Source organism: Corapipo altera, unplaced genomic scaffold, assembly GCF_003945725.1.
Source record: "Corapipo altera isolate COAL_440 unplaced genomic scaffold, ASM394572v1 91, whole genome shotgun sequence".
In the NCBI taxonomy this organism is placed as follows: Eukaryota; Metazoa; Chordata; class Aves; order Passeriformes; family Pipridae; genus Corapipo; species Corapipo altera.
In genome coordinates, this window is record NW_020885086.1 from 200,814 (window position 1) to 215,712 (window position 14,899).

The 14,899-nt window shown below is 55.9% G+C and overlaps 1 protein-coding gene across 4 annotated transcripts in view; it reads right to left on the reverse strand.

Annotated features, from left to right (window-relative positions):
- GATAD2B (GATA zinc finger domain containing 2B) overlaps positions 1–11,853 on the reverse strand; it is a 15,125-nt gene extending 3,272 nt beyond the window's left edge. The window contains exons 1-7 of one of the 4 annotated variants that reach the window (XM_027669531.1): positions 11,462–11,853; positions 4,539–4,871; positions 2,683–2,812; positions 2,385–2,516; positions 2,071–2,202; positions 889–1,059; positions 420–732 (exon numbers count right to left, since the gene is read on the reverse strand). In XM_027669531.1, coding sequence (XP_027525332.1) covers positions 420–732; positions 889–1,059; positions 2,071–2,202; positions 2,385–2,516; positions 2,683–2,812; positions 4,539–4,870 — 1,210 coding nt within the window. In that variant the 5' untranslated portion in view covers position 4,871; positions 11,462–11,853. Of the gene's footprint in view, positions 1–419; positions 736–888; positions 1,060–2,070; positions 2,203–2,384; positions 2,517–2,682; positions 2,813–4,538; positions 4,872–5,590; positions 5,693–7,347; positions 10,288–11,461 lie in introns of those variants that run through there. The other 3 variants (XM_027669528.1, XM_027669530.1, XM_027669529.1) reach the window with 3 other exon arrangements.
- Between the last annotated feature and the right edge of the window lie 3,046 nt (positions 11,854–14,899).

Genomic DNA, 14,899 nt, shown 5'->3' on the forward strand with positions numbered 1-14,899 from the left:
ACACCGGGCAGCTCTTCCCTGGAATGGCACAGGGATCATGGGATACCGGGATAAACCCCTGCCCACACACCAACAGCTCTACACAGAGCCTGGTATCATACACATGATTTGGTCTGAAATCCCACAAGTTTTGCCTGAAATCCTCCAAATCAATCCCAGAATCCTGAAATTTCGCACTGAAACCCCAGACTCTGCCCTGACCCCCCCCCAAATCCTTCCCAAATTCCCTGTCTTCTCAGGAATTCCCCGGGAACACCCACCTTGGCTGTTATCACCTCCTCCAGCCCCACCGGGCAAAGTAGTCAGAGCAACAGGGGAGGCCCCAGGAAACCCCCAAATCCGGGCTAAAAACCCCTGATTTCGCCCCGAAACACCCTAGACTCCCACTTTTTTTGGGAAAATCTGGTGGGAACACACACCCTGGCTGTCGATGACGCTCTGCACCACCTCCTCCAGCCCCACCATGTAGATGAACTCAGAGTTGGCGGCGCTGGGCAGGAAGTGCAGCAGTGGCGCTGGTGGTTTGGGCGGTGGGATCTCCAGGAGTGTCTTTTCCAGCTGCTTCCGGAGCGCAAGCTTGGCGGCCGCCTGGGAATTGGCGGCATCGGACAGAGCACTGGGGCTTGGCAGCGGCGACGACACGCGGGCCACGGAGCCCGATGGGAGGTGGGATGCGAGGTTCATGTAGATGGCAGAGGACGAGGAGCGCTGGCACGGCACCGACGAGCCGGACTGCTGTGGGGACAGGGAGAACAGTGGGATCAGCGGGGAGAACAGCGGGATAACGGGGCCGGACCGCTGTGGAGACAGCAGTCCAACCTCTCCAAACCATCCCAACCCACGCCAACTCATCCCAGCCCAGCTCCTGCCAATGCCCATCCCACGCACCGGCTGGTAGTTGATGGTGGGGGTCATGCTGGGGGTGTTGCTCCGCACCAGGCCGGGTTTCTGCGGCAGCCGCTGCCCCTGGAGCTGCGCCGGGTTGGGGGCGATGACACGCTGGGACATCAACATGTGGGGCAGTGCCGAGCTGGCGGCCGAGCGGATCACCGAGTGCCCCTGGGAGATCAGGGAGAGAGCCACGGGTCACTGGGGATCACTGGGAATCACTGGGAGTCACTGGGAATCATGGGACACACCCATAGGGATGGTGGGTCCAACTCCTGGATCGACACGAGACAACCCAACGATTCCACTGGGCTCAGTAAAATAAATAAAATAAGGGATTTGAGGCAAACCTGGAGCTTTAATTCTCTCATCCAGGGGATTCCCGCTTATCCATAATTCCTAAGAGTCAAAATCCTTCTCTTTTTCCAAAATTATCCTTGATTTTAAATAATTGAGGTCATTTTGGAGGGAGGTGGACACAGGACAACCACAACAATCCGGTTGGGTAAACACTCCTTGGAGTCGGTGAAATAAATAAAATACGATAAAAATAAAGGATTTGAGGCAAACCTGGAGCTTTAATTCTGTGATCCAGGGAATTTCTGCTTACCCAGAATCCCAGTTAACTCCTAATGCTTAAAATCCTTCACTTTTCCCTCAAATTTGCCTTCATTTTAAATGATTGTGGCCCTTCTGGAGGGAGAACGGCTTGAGCCAACAATTTTCCGTGGAAAGGCTGGAATTGCTCTGGAGTCAAGGAAAGGGGCAGGAATACGTGGAGAAACCACTTTCCGGAGCCAGGTGGTTCAGTGGGAAGAGACAGACACAGGACAATCCCAACAATCCTGTTGTCCAAATGCTCCTTGGACTCCCTAAACTCAGTAAACTAAATAACACAAAAATAAGGCTAGAATGTGAATCCTTTGGGAAAAGCAGGAAGGCTACAGACAGAGGCTATGTCCTCACCCCATCCCAAGAGGGACACTGGATATTTAAGGAATCATGGAATATCAAGCTGGATCCACAAGGATTGTGGGGTCTAACTCCCACCCAGCACAACCCCAAACCCCAACTCCTGGAGTTGGGAAGTGCCAGAACTCCTCTGCCTCCTGGAGAAGGGATCTCAGCTGGGTGTGCATCCAGCAGAGTGAGTGTTTTCCAGGGAAAAGGGGGAACGCTCACCTGCAGTGTCCTTAAGTTCTGTGGCTCCACACCCTGGGCTCCAGGCCGGGCCGGGATCTTGGACAGGCCCTGCTGCCCCACGTGGGCCGGCGATGGCTGCACGATGGAGGCGGCGTTCTGGACAACAGGGGTCTGGATCAGGAATGGGGGGGAGAGCCAGGATCAGCCCCCGGAGAGACGGAATTCCACAAGTTGTGATGCTGAGCACCGCAGGTTTGTGTTCCCGGTTGTGCCAGGGCCGCAGATTTGGGGGATTTCCCACGGGATGTGCCACACGTGGTCCTTCCCGTTATCCCTCCCATCCCAAGCCTCACCTTCTGGACCACGTTCTCCTTCTGGAGTTGGCTCTGCCGCAGCTTCTTCAGGAGCACCAGTCGGGCCTCCTCCAGTCGCAGCTCGTCCCGGAGCTGCTTGATCAGCTGCTGCCGCTCCTCCAGGCTCTTTCCCTGGAAAAACCAGGAACGCCGGGAAAACGTGAGGGAAAGACCAGAAGGAAGCTCAACCCGAGCGGGAATTTGGATCATTTGGGCGGATTTGGGAGCAGGAAGCCGGTGGTTGTGCCGGGAAATTGCTGGGAGGGCCCGAAGCCGCCGGAATTCTGGGCTCCCTCACCTTGAACATCTCCAGGTTGGCGGCCTTGAGCCGCTCCTCCATGCGGGAGCTGGAGCGGGGGCTGGAGGCCTCGTTGTCCGACAGCACGATGATGTCTGGGGATGGCGTCAGGCGGCCCCGCTCCGGGTCACTGCAGGAACACACCGGGATGAGCCGGGAAAGCAGGAATTCTGCACCACCCCTCAATCCAACACGGATCCTGGCTGGAACACGGCCCCGCCCCCCCCCCGGGAGTCCAATCCCTCCAAACCACCCTGGCAGGGGAGAGGGGGAAGCTCCAGGTGGGCAAATCCCACCTGGGAATTGGAAATAATGCAGATTCTAATCCAGACTCTGGGATGTTCCAGCCTGGAATGGCTCATCCTCACCACGGTGTAGGGGAGAAGGGGACAAGCTCTCCCGGTAATGCTATCATTCCAAGCCTATCCCAGCCCAAATCTATCGGAAAAGCACAGTCCCTAAAGGAAAATCCGAGTAAATATCCAATGGATCTGTGAGGGAATCAGAAAACAAAAGGAGCGGCTGGGAAAAGAAAGACTGAACTAAAAGCCAGTGTTGGGATCCAGGGATTATCCCCGGGAAGGAGATGCAGATTTCACGTCTTCATGCTGGAGAGCCTTGGAAAACTGTGGAATAATCCAGCGTGGAGCCATGGAAGCAGCTGGGATTGTCATGCCCCAGCTCCCTGGAAGGTCCTTGGAGTGAGGAGATCATGGAATACCGCATCCCAAACTTTCAGCTCCAAACACCCAGGAGGAAACATGGAGCCCGATCCCAGATTTAGCTGCTCTGAAGATGCTCAGAGGGGGAGTTGTCTTCGTCTCCCAAACATTCCAGCTGTTTCTGTGGATATTCCAAAGCACTGGAGCTGCCCCTTCTCCAGCAGAGAAGGTCCGGAGCATCCCATGGAGATGGATCCAGTAGGAGCCCATCCAAGCAATCCAAGCTGCATCCCAGGAGTTTCAAACCAGAGGGATCCAGCAGCGGATCCTGGTCCAGGATTTTCCCCATAGCTGGCAGGGATGATTTTGCAGGAGCATCCGGATAAATCCAGGCTGGATTATTTACATTCCATTGAGGGGAGTAACACAAAGCCAAAGTCCAAATCCAACAGGAAAATCCACAAGGAATCACTGGATTTCCTTTGTCCAGGAAAGAGCAGAATTCCAAGGGAACCACCGGAACAGGAGCCACGGTGAAGGAGGTGGGAAGACGTGGAGCACGTTTCCAGGGAAAATCCAGGGAAATGAGACACTCCCCATGAAACTTCACAATGATTTCCAAACTTAGAGTGGGATATTCCCACCTCCTTCCTGGGTTGACCCCTGATCCAAGTGTCTGGTGCTGGTGCCCAACTGGATTCCCTTCATCTTGCACAACATCCATGGAATTCCAGGGACGCAGCCCATGGACTCCGCACTCGGAGCAGGGACACCTTCCATAGCCCAGGTTGCTCCAAGTCCTGTCCAACCTGGCCTTGGACACTTCCAGGGATGAGGAACCCACAAATCCCCTGGATAACCTGTGCCACCCCCTACACAAGAAAGAATTCCCAATTCCCACATTCCCAACTGCTTCCCGACATCCCACTTAACCAAACTGTCTACATGAACCCATTGCCTCTTATCCCACCATTCCCACGTCCCTCTCCAGCTCTTGGAGCCCCTTTACCCACTGGAATCTGATCTACCAGACCCCCCAAATCCCATTTAATCGCTGACCAGGCTTCTTCCCTCTCTCATCCCAGCATCCCCGTACCGACCTCCTCCTGGCAGCTCCCATCCCGGCATTCCTGTCCCCAGTTGGCTGCTCCCATCCTGGCATTCCCACTCCCATCCCGGCATTCCCACACCCACCTCCTCCTGGCACTCATGTCCACGGGCTCGTCATTGATGTTCTCCTTGCCGGGCCGGGCCGAGCCCCTCCCGTCCCCGTGGGGCCTTAGGCTCCCGTTGAGCTTCTCCTCGTAGCCCTTGATCCCGTCGGGCTTTCCTGGGAGCTCGTGGGGCACCTCCAGCCCCGCCAGGTCCTTCCTCTTGAGCAGGGCGAGCATCTTGAGCCGTTCCATGGCCTCGTGGCCCTCCATCTTCAGCCGCTTGGCCAGGACGTCCTCGCGCTCCTCCGGCCCCGTCTCCAGGCCCCGCTTGAGCAGGTTCAGCCGCAGTGCGTCCTCCGTCATCCGCTCCATCCTGGACATGGACATGGTACCGTCAGCCGGGAATGGAGTGGGATGGGGAATGGCACAAGGACATGGGCAGGGACAGGGAATGGGACAGGGACATGGACAAAGACATGTCAGGGACCAGGACAGGGACACAGGCAGGGAAAAGGGACAGGAGAGGGACAGGGATGTGGTCAGGGATGGGGGAAAGAGGAGGGACAGGGACACTGGCAGTGTCCTGGATGTGGTGGATCCCAGCGAACCCCCCCCAGGGTCCACTCTGAGCCCAACTCCAGCCTTGGAGAGCTCTGACTTCCTCGGAGAGCTCCGGCCTCCTCACAGAGCTCCAGCCTCCTCAGGAGCTCCAACCTCCTCAAGGAGCTCCAATCTCATGGAACTCCAACCTTTTTATGGAGCTCAAATCTCCTCAGGGAGCACCAAACTCCCCATGGAGCTCCAACTTCCTCATGGAGCTCAAATCTCCTCAAGGAGCTTCAACCTCCCTGGGACCTCTCAATGCCAAACAAGTCAGGAAGGATCCTGGAAGGATCCTGAAGGGCAGGAGCTCCCCAAATCCCAGAGAACAGCGGCACAATCCCTTCCTCAGGATTCAAACCCCACAGATGCAACTCGGCAAGGAAGGGGAGTCGGAATGAATCCCATGGAAGCCTCTGGATTCGGGAAATCCCCCACCACGAGGTTTTCCAGGAGGATGGAGGTGCAAGCAGGTCCATCCCATCCACCTACCTCTCCGTGTTCCCACTCTGGCTCCAGGTGCAGGAATGCCCTGTGGAAAACAGGCAGGAGCCACGGAGCCCATCCCAACCCCAGAGCCAATTCCAGCCCCATCCCAACCCCGGAGCTCAACCCAACCCCATCCCAGCCCCGGAGCCCATCCCAGCCCAATCCCACTCCCAGGCTGATAAGGAACCAGCCAGGTGAGGCCTTTCCCTGCGGAGCAGAGCCAGGGACCGAGACAAACACCTTGGGAATGGGTGGGAATTCCACGTGGCTGGTTCGGGAACGCCGGGAGTTGCACTGGCTCCGCAGGGAATGCGAAGTGTCCATGTCCCGAGTGGCTGGATCTCGGCCCCCGGAGCTGCTCCATACCCGCCTTGGGTCATTCCTGGGATAAACCTTCCCTGAGCCAAAGCTCTGCTAGGAAAAGGTCCTGGCTCAGGTGTAAATCCCTGGAATGACACAGGGCTGGGACACAGGTTCAGCTTCCAGAGGCAGAGACACCTCACTCTTGGAACATGGGGGCGGGAAAACCAATGGAAATCCCAAATCCCGAGCAAAAGCCGGAAGGAGCCTCTGGGAGAACACCTGGGGCTCTTCCCACCTGCCCATCCCGGCTCCCGTACGTCTCCTGCTCCCAAATTTAGCCTGGCAGGTCCGAACAGGCCTCGGAGCCGCCCCTGCCCCCGTCCCGCAGGAATGACCTCAGGGGGAAGCAGGAGCTGGGATGGCCCAGACAGCCGGGAGCGCCCGGAGCCACGCCCGGCGCTGAGGTTGCTCCGCTGGGAACGCGCCAGCATCCCAGAGTTTGGCCGGGAACATGCTCTCGAGAGTCACGGAGGAGCAGGAGGAGTCAGGAGAGGTTCGAAAGGGCCTCGTGGGAACGGCATCCCATGGGATTCCTGCTGGGAATAACATGGGGAGCTCCCCACAGACACCTGAGCACAGCCAGGGCCCAGCAGGGAGATCCAGAAGTGGATCCCAGGATGGATCCAGGAGCGGATCCAAGTGGAGATCCCAGAGTGGATCCTAGAGTGGAGATTAAGGAATGGATCCAGAAGGGGATCCCAGAGTGGATCTAGGAATGGATCCAGGAGTGGAACGAGATGGGGATCCCAGAGTGGATCCAAGAGTGGATCTCCAGCCCCAGCAGGGAGATGTGGAAACAGATCCAACTCCTGCCCATCTTCCCCATGGATGGAGGGATCCTGCTGCCTCCTCTTCCTGTGGGAATTCCAGAGTTCCCCTGGTCCCACCACAAACGGGGGCTCCAGTGCCAGGGAGGTGCCACATCCCCAGCATTCCCAAATCCCTGAGCATTCCCGCATCCCCCAGCATTCCTGAGCATCCCCATGTTCCCCAATATCCCAGAATTCAGCATTCCCACATCCCCGTGCACTCCTGAGGATCCCATAGCCCCCAGCATTCCCAAATCCCTGAGCATCCCCACGTTCCTGAGGATCCCCATGCTGCCTAGCACGCATTCCCACATCCCTCTCCAGTATCCCAGTATCCTAGTGACATTCTAGCTTTGGGAAGTTACAGAAACACCATTTCGGGATGCAGAAGGAAAAACTGGGAACAAAACCCTGGGAACAAGCCCCAGGGATCCTGGGAGCACTGAAATCCCTGAGCCAGAGGGAAGAGGGGGAAGGTCGGAGCAGCCCATGGATGCAGCTCCCACTCGCAGGGATATAAACTGAGGGCTCCAAGGATTCCCAAGGCCCTTTCCTCCGGTTTTCCAAACAAATCCAAGGTGCCGTTACCAAGAACGGGGCCCGACGGTGTTTAATCCGCTCCAGAGGTTTTCCAGGCTTGGCCAGATCCAAAAAAAAGTCAGTGAGGCTTTGGATTCCAGATCAAACCAGGCCCCTCGGCTGGAGGGGGCACGGGAGGATCCACTGGGAATTTCCAGTGGGAAAGCCACAGGAGAGCCCTCGATTCCATCCAATACTCGGCAGCGAGGAGCAGGAGTTATTCCAATCCCAGGGACCCAGCGGCTCTGGAGCCGGGACAGTGGGAAGTTCAGGCCCCACTCTGGTCCTGGCACATCCCAAACCGGCTCATCCGGCCCCGCTGCCTCCGGCCCCGCTCCCGGGAATCAGCACTTCCCAGGGAACAGGAGCCGCCTCTCCCTACACTCCACTTTAAACAACCATCATCCCTGGAACAGAATTCCCAAATGGTGGCAAAACCCCGGGAAAACAGGAGCCAAATCCATGGGATGCCTCCAACTGGGATTGTCCCAGGAACACTGTCCTGGAAACAGGATCCTGGGGTCGGAGTAGAGCCGAGATTCCAGAGGCTGCCAGGGTGGGATGAGCAGTGAGGGCTGACCTTGGAATGCTTTCCAGGAATCCCAGTCTGCCGGACAACGTCATCCCAGTGGCAATTCCCAGTTTTCTGGGGGATCGTGGTTCCTGCTCCACGCGCTCCCTGACGCGTTCCATTCGCTCCGGGCGCTTCTCCCGCCTGGCAGGACAAGTTTGGCATTCCCAGACAAACAAAGCAGCTCCCCGTTTTCCATGGATATTAGATTCGGCTCCCATAGGGAAAACATCCAACCAAAAAAATGCCAACGGGAGGATTGGAAAGGCCAGGAGGAGCTGGGCCAAAACCAGGGATATTCCAGTGGAAAAGGGAGAATATCCAGGGAGAGATGCGACCAGGATGGAGAATATCCTGGGGTTTATCCAATGGGATCCAGAACCGAAAGTTGGCAGCACCAGGAGTTAATTCCAGATGGAGTTTTTCCAGGGAAGCCCCACAAGGCTCCAGTCCCTTCCTGGAGGTTTTTCCATTGAGTCAATCTCCACGTTGGTCTTCCAGCCCCTATTCCTGGCCTCGAACCCTCCGGAGCCAGTGGACGGGCTGTAATCCCTGATCCACCCCTGGGATGATCTCTGACCCACCAGGAATGATCCCTGATCCACCTAGGATGACCCCTGATCCACCACAAAGGATCCATGTGGTCCCAGTGACTCCAGGTCTCCCTGTTTTCCTGACTCTGCTCCAGCAGCACTGGGAATTCCAGTAGCCCTGGAAGAGCCAAGGTGGATCCCAAGATCCTGCTCCAAGGGAGCAAGAGTGGGAAATCACAAATAAACCAGCCCAAAATTCCAGTATTCTCAGGAAGAGACACCTGCAGCAGCTTCCTGGAGCATCCCAAGCCCTTGGATATTCCCTTGGAAGGGAAATTCCGGCTCTTCCCAAGCACAGGGATCCTCACTGCCCAACGACATTCCAGCTCCTTCTCCTGGATCTCTGATCCAGCATGAGGAAGAAGGGACACTGGGAGGGTGGAGCATTGGGAATTCAGCTCCAAGGATTCCTTCCTGAGCACCAGGAACACCATCCCAGCACATCCCGGGAGTCTCTCATTCACCACCCAAGTCCTGGTCCCTGCTCCTGCCCGGAATTCTCAGTGGGAATAAGCCCAGGAGGCAACATGGATATACCCTCCAGTTCCCAACTATTTGGGGCTGGAATTCCTGAATCAATCCCAGGAGAGACCTGGCAGGTCAGGAATCAACATCCAAACCCAACATTCCACGTTATCTGGGATGTTGGGTGGGACCTGATTCCCATCCTGGCACATCCAGGCTGGATCCAAAATGTTCCAAGAGGTTGAATCATCGCCCCAGTCCCTCCAAATCCAGGGATTTGGATCAAGGAGTTGCTCAATGGCCCCATTTGGATGTTAAAAAATCCTGATATTTATGGGATAGAAAGCCACTTAAAGCCCCATTTTCCCAGGATCAGGGATGGGATCCAACTCATCCAACTCCCCTGGGCACATTCCTGCTGCCCCAAAACCCCCCAAATCCCACAGAAAACTGCTCTGATCCCGTGGGAAATCTGCAGAGTTGGTTCCTCATCCGGAGCCGTCCGGTTGGAATGCGGAGCCACGAGCTGCCCGGGAGCTGCTCCCGATTCCATGCGGGATCGGCACATCCCAGCACCTGGAAGCGCGTTCCGACACGGAGCACAAAATGGCTGATTCCCAGGGCAAGCATTCCCAAGGAACGGCAGGAAAAGGATAACAACCTAAAAAGGTAATTAGGATTTAACGGCTCCGCAGCCAGAGCCAGATCCGCAGGAATCCAACGGGAACGGAAGGGAGGAAAACTCCAGGACGGAACGAAAACTGCTCTGGATCCCACAGCTCCAGGTGGGGTCCAGAAACCTGGAGAAACACCTGGACAGGAATTCTGAGGCAGGTGAGGGAGTCTGAGGGTGGATCCCAGAGGTTCTTCTCCAGGAGCTCCGGGATTTAAAGCGACACAAACAAAGGGAAAATCCCTGAAAAGCCCTTAGAAACGGCCTCAGAGTGGGATGGAGCCATCCTGGGATCCGGGGGGAGCAGCTGCTCCCGGTCCTGCAGATGCATGAGGTGAAGAGAATGAGGGAATAAGGGAAAGGATTTGGGAAGATGCATGGAAGGCTGGCCGGGATGTGGTAGAACAGGAATTCCTCTGGAGCAAATGGCTCCAGGGGCTCTGCTCTTCCCATTCCCGGATCCCAACAGGGGGAACACCTGGCACTGCTCCAACACTCTGGGCCCAGACCTTGGATCTCCCACATCCTGGATCTCCAGAGCCTGGATTTCTGACTCCCGACATCCCAGGCCCTGGATCCCCTGGATTCCAGATCTCCCAGATCCTGGATTTTCCACCCTTCAGATTCCAAGACACCAGAACTCCCAGATCCTGGGTTTTCCACACCCTGGAACTCCCAGACCCTGGAACTCCCAGATCCTGGATTTTCCAGACCCTGGAACTCCCAGACCCTGGATTTTCCAGACCCTGGAACTCCCAGATCCTGGAACTCCCAGACCCTGGATTTTCCAGACCCTGGAACTCCCAGATCCTGGATTTTCCACCCTTCAGATTCCAAGATGCTGGAATTCCCAAATCCTGGATCTCCCAGATCCTGGATGCCCTGGATCCCTCAGATTCCAGATACCACTGCTGGTCCAGTCCCTGGATTCTGCAGCTCCAGGTCAAGTCCAAACCTAACGATGGGAAGCAGGAAAAGTGGGAAAGGAGGAAAATCCTCCCTTCCCAAAAAGTGCTTCTTTCCCTCTTCCCTCCCAAATTTGGGGTTTTTACCCAACTCCATTTATTGGGAGTAGGGAATCCTGGCTCCATGTCCGGCTCCAGAGGCCTCACCCCTCACCCCATCCTGGCATTTTTGGGATGTGGGAATTCCAAAAGCCCTCAAATGGGGGGTAGGGGGGAAGACCTAAAAACTCTAAAAACCAGCTAAAAATTCCTGGGAATTGGCCAAATTTTGGGGACAAAACAGCCAGAAAATGCTCCAGGAGAATAAAAAGTGGTGGAAAACGATGGGAATGGTGGGGGGGGGAGGGGAGGGACCGCCCGGTTCTGGTCCCTGGGCCCCCTCCCCATCCGGGATGACGCAAACTTCCCAGGCTTCCTTATATAACCCTTCCCGATTTCCTCGACTGCGGAGCCGCCTTTGTGCAGCTGCTCCGGATCCGACCTCGGAGCCATTGACCCCCCCCCATCCCACCCATGATCCCAATAATGGGACACCGACCTGCCAGAAAACCCATCCCAAGCATCCTCATTCCCTGTCTTTTCACCCATTCCTGCAGTCAGGGCGGGATCTGATCACTCCGGAATAGCGATGGTTGGGAGCAGGGATGAGGTGGGAAAAGGGGGGGGGGGGCTGGAAGCAGGAAAGGGAACCATGACTCCAGCAGCAAATCCAACCGTAAAACATCCCCTTAAAACATTCCCTTAAAACATTCCCAGTCAGCAAAACCAGCGGGAAAGCCCATCCGTGAGGAGCCTTTTGTGTGTCTCCCATTCCCAACATTCCCGATAACCCCGGGATGGGCTTGGGGATACTCACAGGTCCAAGATTCCCGCTGCTGGCTCCAGTTGGCAGGAAAATTAAGGCTGGGAGCGGGGGGAGAGCAGCAGGAAGGGGCAGGAGGAGCCAGGGGTCGGGAAGGAGGGGGATCCATCCCCCTGTGGAGCGTGGCTGGAGCCGGAGCAGCTCCGAGCGGGCCCTTCCCTGCCAATCATGCGCCGTTGGAGATATTAAACAAAAGAAAAGGGGGATGCTGACGGACTGCTTCCCATCAGCCCTCGCGGGAAAGGGAAAAAGAGAAGGGGAAAAAAAAGGGAATAAAAAAAAAAAAGGAAAAAGAAATCCGATCCGGTCGGAGCCGGTTTTTGGCACCTCCAGCCACGGAATTGGAGCCGGGTTTGGGGAGGGGGGAATTGGGGGGATATTCCCGGTTTTTGGGTGCTCTGGTTCCCCGCCCCCCCCCCTGGCCCCCCGCCAAACTTTGTCTTCATTCATGGAAGCTCCTTCCCTCCCATGTAATTTTAACTCCTTCCAGCCCGAGGAGGAGCCACCAGAGTCACCGGGAGCCACCCCCACCCCATTCCCTAAAAACCCGCTGTTCCTGAGGTTTGGGGGTGGAGGAGGAGCGGCCTCGGCAGCACCGGGGCCGGATCACCGAGGGCAGGGAGAGGATGGACAGGGATTCCCGGGAATGTGCCCTGGGATTGCAGGGAATGCAGGAAGGGATGAGGGCGAAGATGCCGGAGAAGAGGCTGAGGGATGTCAAGGAATGTGCCAAGGAATAAAGTGAGGGATCTGGGGAAAGATCCCAAGGGACGTCAAGGAAGAGGTCGAGGGATCCAGGCGAAAATGCTGAAGGATCCGGGCAAAGATGCCAGAGAAGATGCCCAGGAATGTGACAAAGATGCCAAGGAAGATGCCAGAACTCCAGTGGAGATGCCAAGGGATCGCCAGGGAAGATGCCAGAGGAGATGCCAAGGAATGCTGAGGAAGATGCTGGATAAAAAGCCAAGGAAGGTGCCAAGGAAAATGCCAAAACCCTGGGGAAGGTGCCGAATGTTCCGGGCAAAGATGCCAGAGAAGACGCCCGGGAAAGCGGCAAAGACACCCAGGGATGGGGGGGAAGATGCCAAAGAAGATTCTACATCCCTGGTGAAGATCCTGAGGGATGAGGGCAAAGATTCCAGAGAAGACGTTGAGGAAGATGCCAAGGAATGTGGAGGAAGATGCCGGAGAAGAGGCCGAGGGGTCCTGGCAAAGATCCCGAAACCTTGGGAACGACACCAGGGATCCCAGGAAAGATGCCAAGGGATCCCAGGGAAGATGTCGAGGGATGTGGCCAAGAACCCCTTGGTCTGGACAGATTCGGTGGGTTTGGAATCTCCTCTTCCCTCTGGCACCGGAAAGACCTGCCGGGATTTTGGCTCTCCCAAACCTCCCACTGAGCTGCTCCAGCCCAATTCCAGAGGTGGAAACACTCAGAGATGGAGAATCCTAGAGATGGAGAACACGTCTTTCCAACTAAAACATGGGAGGTTTACATGGGATATTGGGAAGGAATTTCTCCCCGTGAGGGTGGGGAGGCCCTGGTGTGGATTATTCCGAGAATCCAGGGCTGCCCCATCCCTGGGAGTGCCTGCAGGTTGGACAGGGTTTGGAATGATGGGAAGTGTCAGATCCTCCCAAAATACACCAATAATCCCCTAATTCCCAACACCCTGGAACTTCCATGGCTTTATTCCACCCCTGGGCTGCAGAGAGTCCGGGAATTCTGTGGCATTTCCACTCTGCTGGAACCCCCTGGTTTGCCTTTCCTGGATAAAAAGGAACATTTTGGTTTCCAAAGGGGGAAAGGACCAACTGGCTTTAATTTCCATGGATTTCTCCGCTGAGGAGGGGGTGGGATGGGCCCTGGGATGATTTTTCCAAGGTTGTGTCCATGGAAAACATGGAGAGAGCGGAGAAAGGTGGGATTAAACATGGGGAGTCTGGAAGAGGATCAGGGATGAGAATCTCCCAAAATCTTCCCAAATCTCGTGGTTTTAGGGGAAGAAATGAGGAGCGTGGGGCCGAAGGGAAGGTTTGGCTTCAGGAAACTTCTCTTCCCTATGGAATGAAGGAACCATCTGCCTCCAACATCCCATTCCCAGGATTCCAGTCCCATCCACAGAACAGGAACCCACTGGTCCTCACTGGTTCCCACTCCCCACATCCATCCCATGGGAAAACACAAATGAGATCCCAGGAGGATCCTGGGAATGTCCCTCCTCCCTTTCCCTCTCCCACCTCCTCATCCCATCCCAGCCAAATATTCCCTTAGATCCCATTCCCTGTTTTTTAGGACCATTCCAGGCTGTTTTCCCACCTTCCTCCAGCCTTTCCATCCCTGTTTTATGCCAGGAAGAGGTTTGGGAGGAGATGAAAACATTCCTGGCACACTCAGAGAGCTGATTCCTCCCATCCATCCTCATCCCATCCCGCTGCTCCAGCCCTTCCCACAGATCCTCAGGGCCAGGAGGGGGGAAGGAAGCGGGAAAACATCATTTTGTGGAATTTTGGAGGGGTTTTCCCTACGGATCCATCCCCTGGATGCTCCTGTTTCCAAGCTCAAAAGGCCTTTGAGGGAGCGTCTGCCAAGAATTCCTTTGATCCGGCTGCGATTCCTGACCCCAATCCATGATCCACAGGTGATCCCAGGCAGAAAACCCTCAGCTCCGAGGCTGATTGGCTGGACTGGCCCTGTTTGCTCCTCATTTATGGGGATTTTGGGATCTAACACACCAGGGAGGCGGTGGGAAGGGTCTCCAGAGGGTCTCTGGGCTGACTGACGTTCCCGCTTTCCCAGGGAAGAGGCGGCCACTCGGAAAAGTGGGATGAGATGGCCCTGAGTGAATTTATTGGGATGAAATTTTGGGGAAGTTTTAGGACCAGGAGACCCCCAGGACCCGGCTGAGCTCATCCCCAAATCCCTTGGATGAGGCACAACTCCAAATCCAAAGGGTCCCTGGATCTCCGTCTCCCCCCAGCATGATCCCTCAGGGACAGTCTTCCTCCAAAATGGAGGATTCCTGGATCAAATTCCTGGATTTTTTGGACCTTCCTCCTCCTCATCCAATGGCGGTCGATCAGCTCCATCCCAATACTTTTCCCACCAAGTGCTTGGGAAAAGGTTTGGGAACACCGGAGGACAATCCTACAGGGAAAGGGATGAGTTTTCCCTATATTTTCCAATCCTTGGGAATCCAAAGCCAGTTGATCCCAAGGAGAAGTGGGAATGAGGCCTCTCCAACAAACTCAATGCTGGGAAGGACTCCCTGGAATGGCACAATCCCATTTTCCATGGATTATTCCAATGCCAGCTGGGATCAACCCCTCCAAAACCCATCTTTTGCCTGATCCCTTTGGAATTTGGGTGCCATTCCCACCCTCATTATCCCCATCCAGCCGTTCCCACTTCCCATTCCAGCTGTTTCCAGC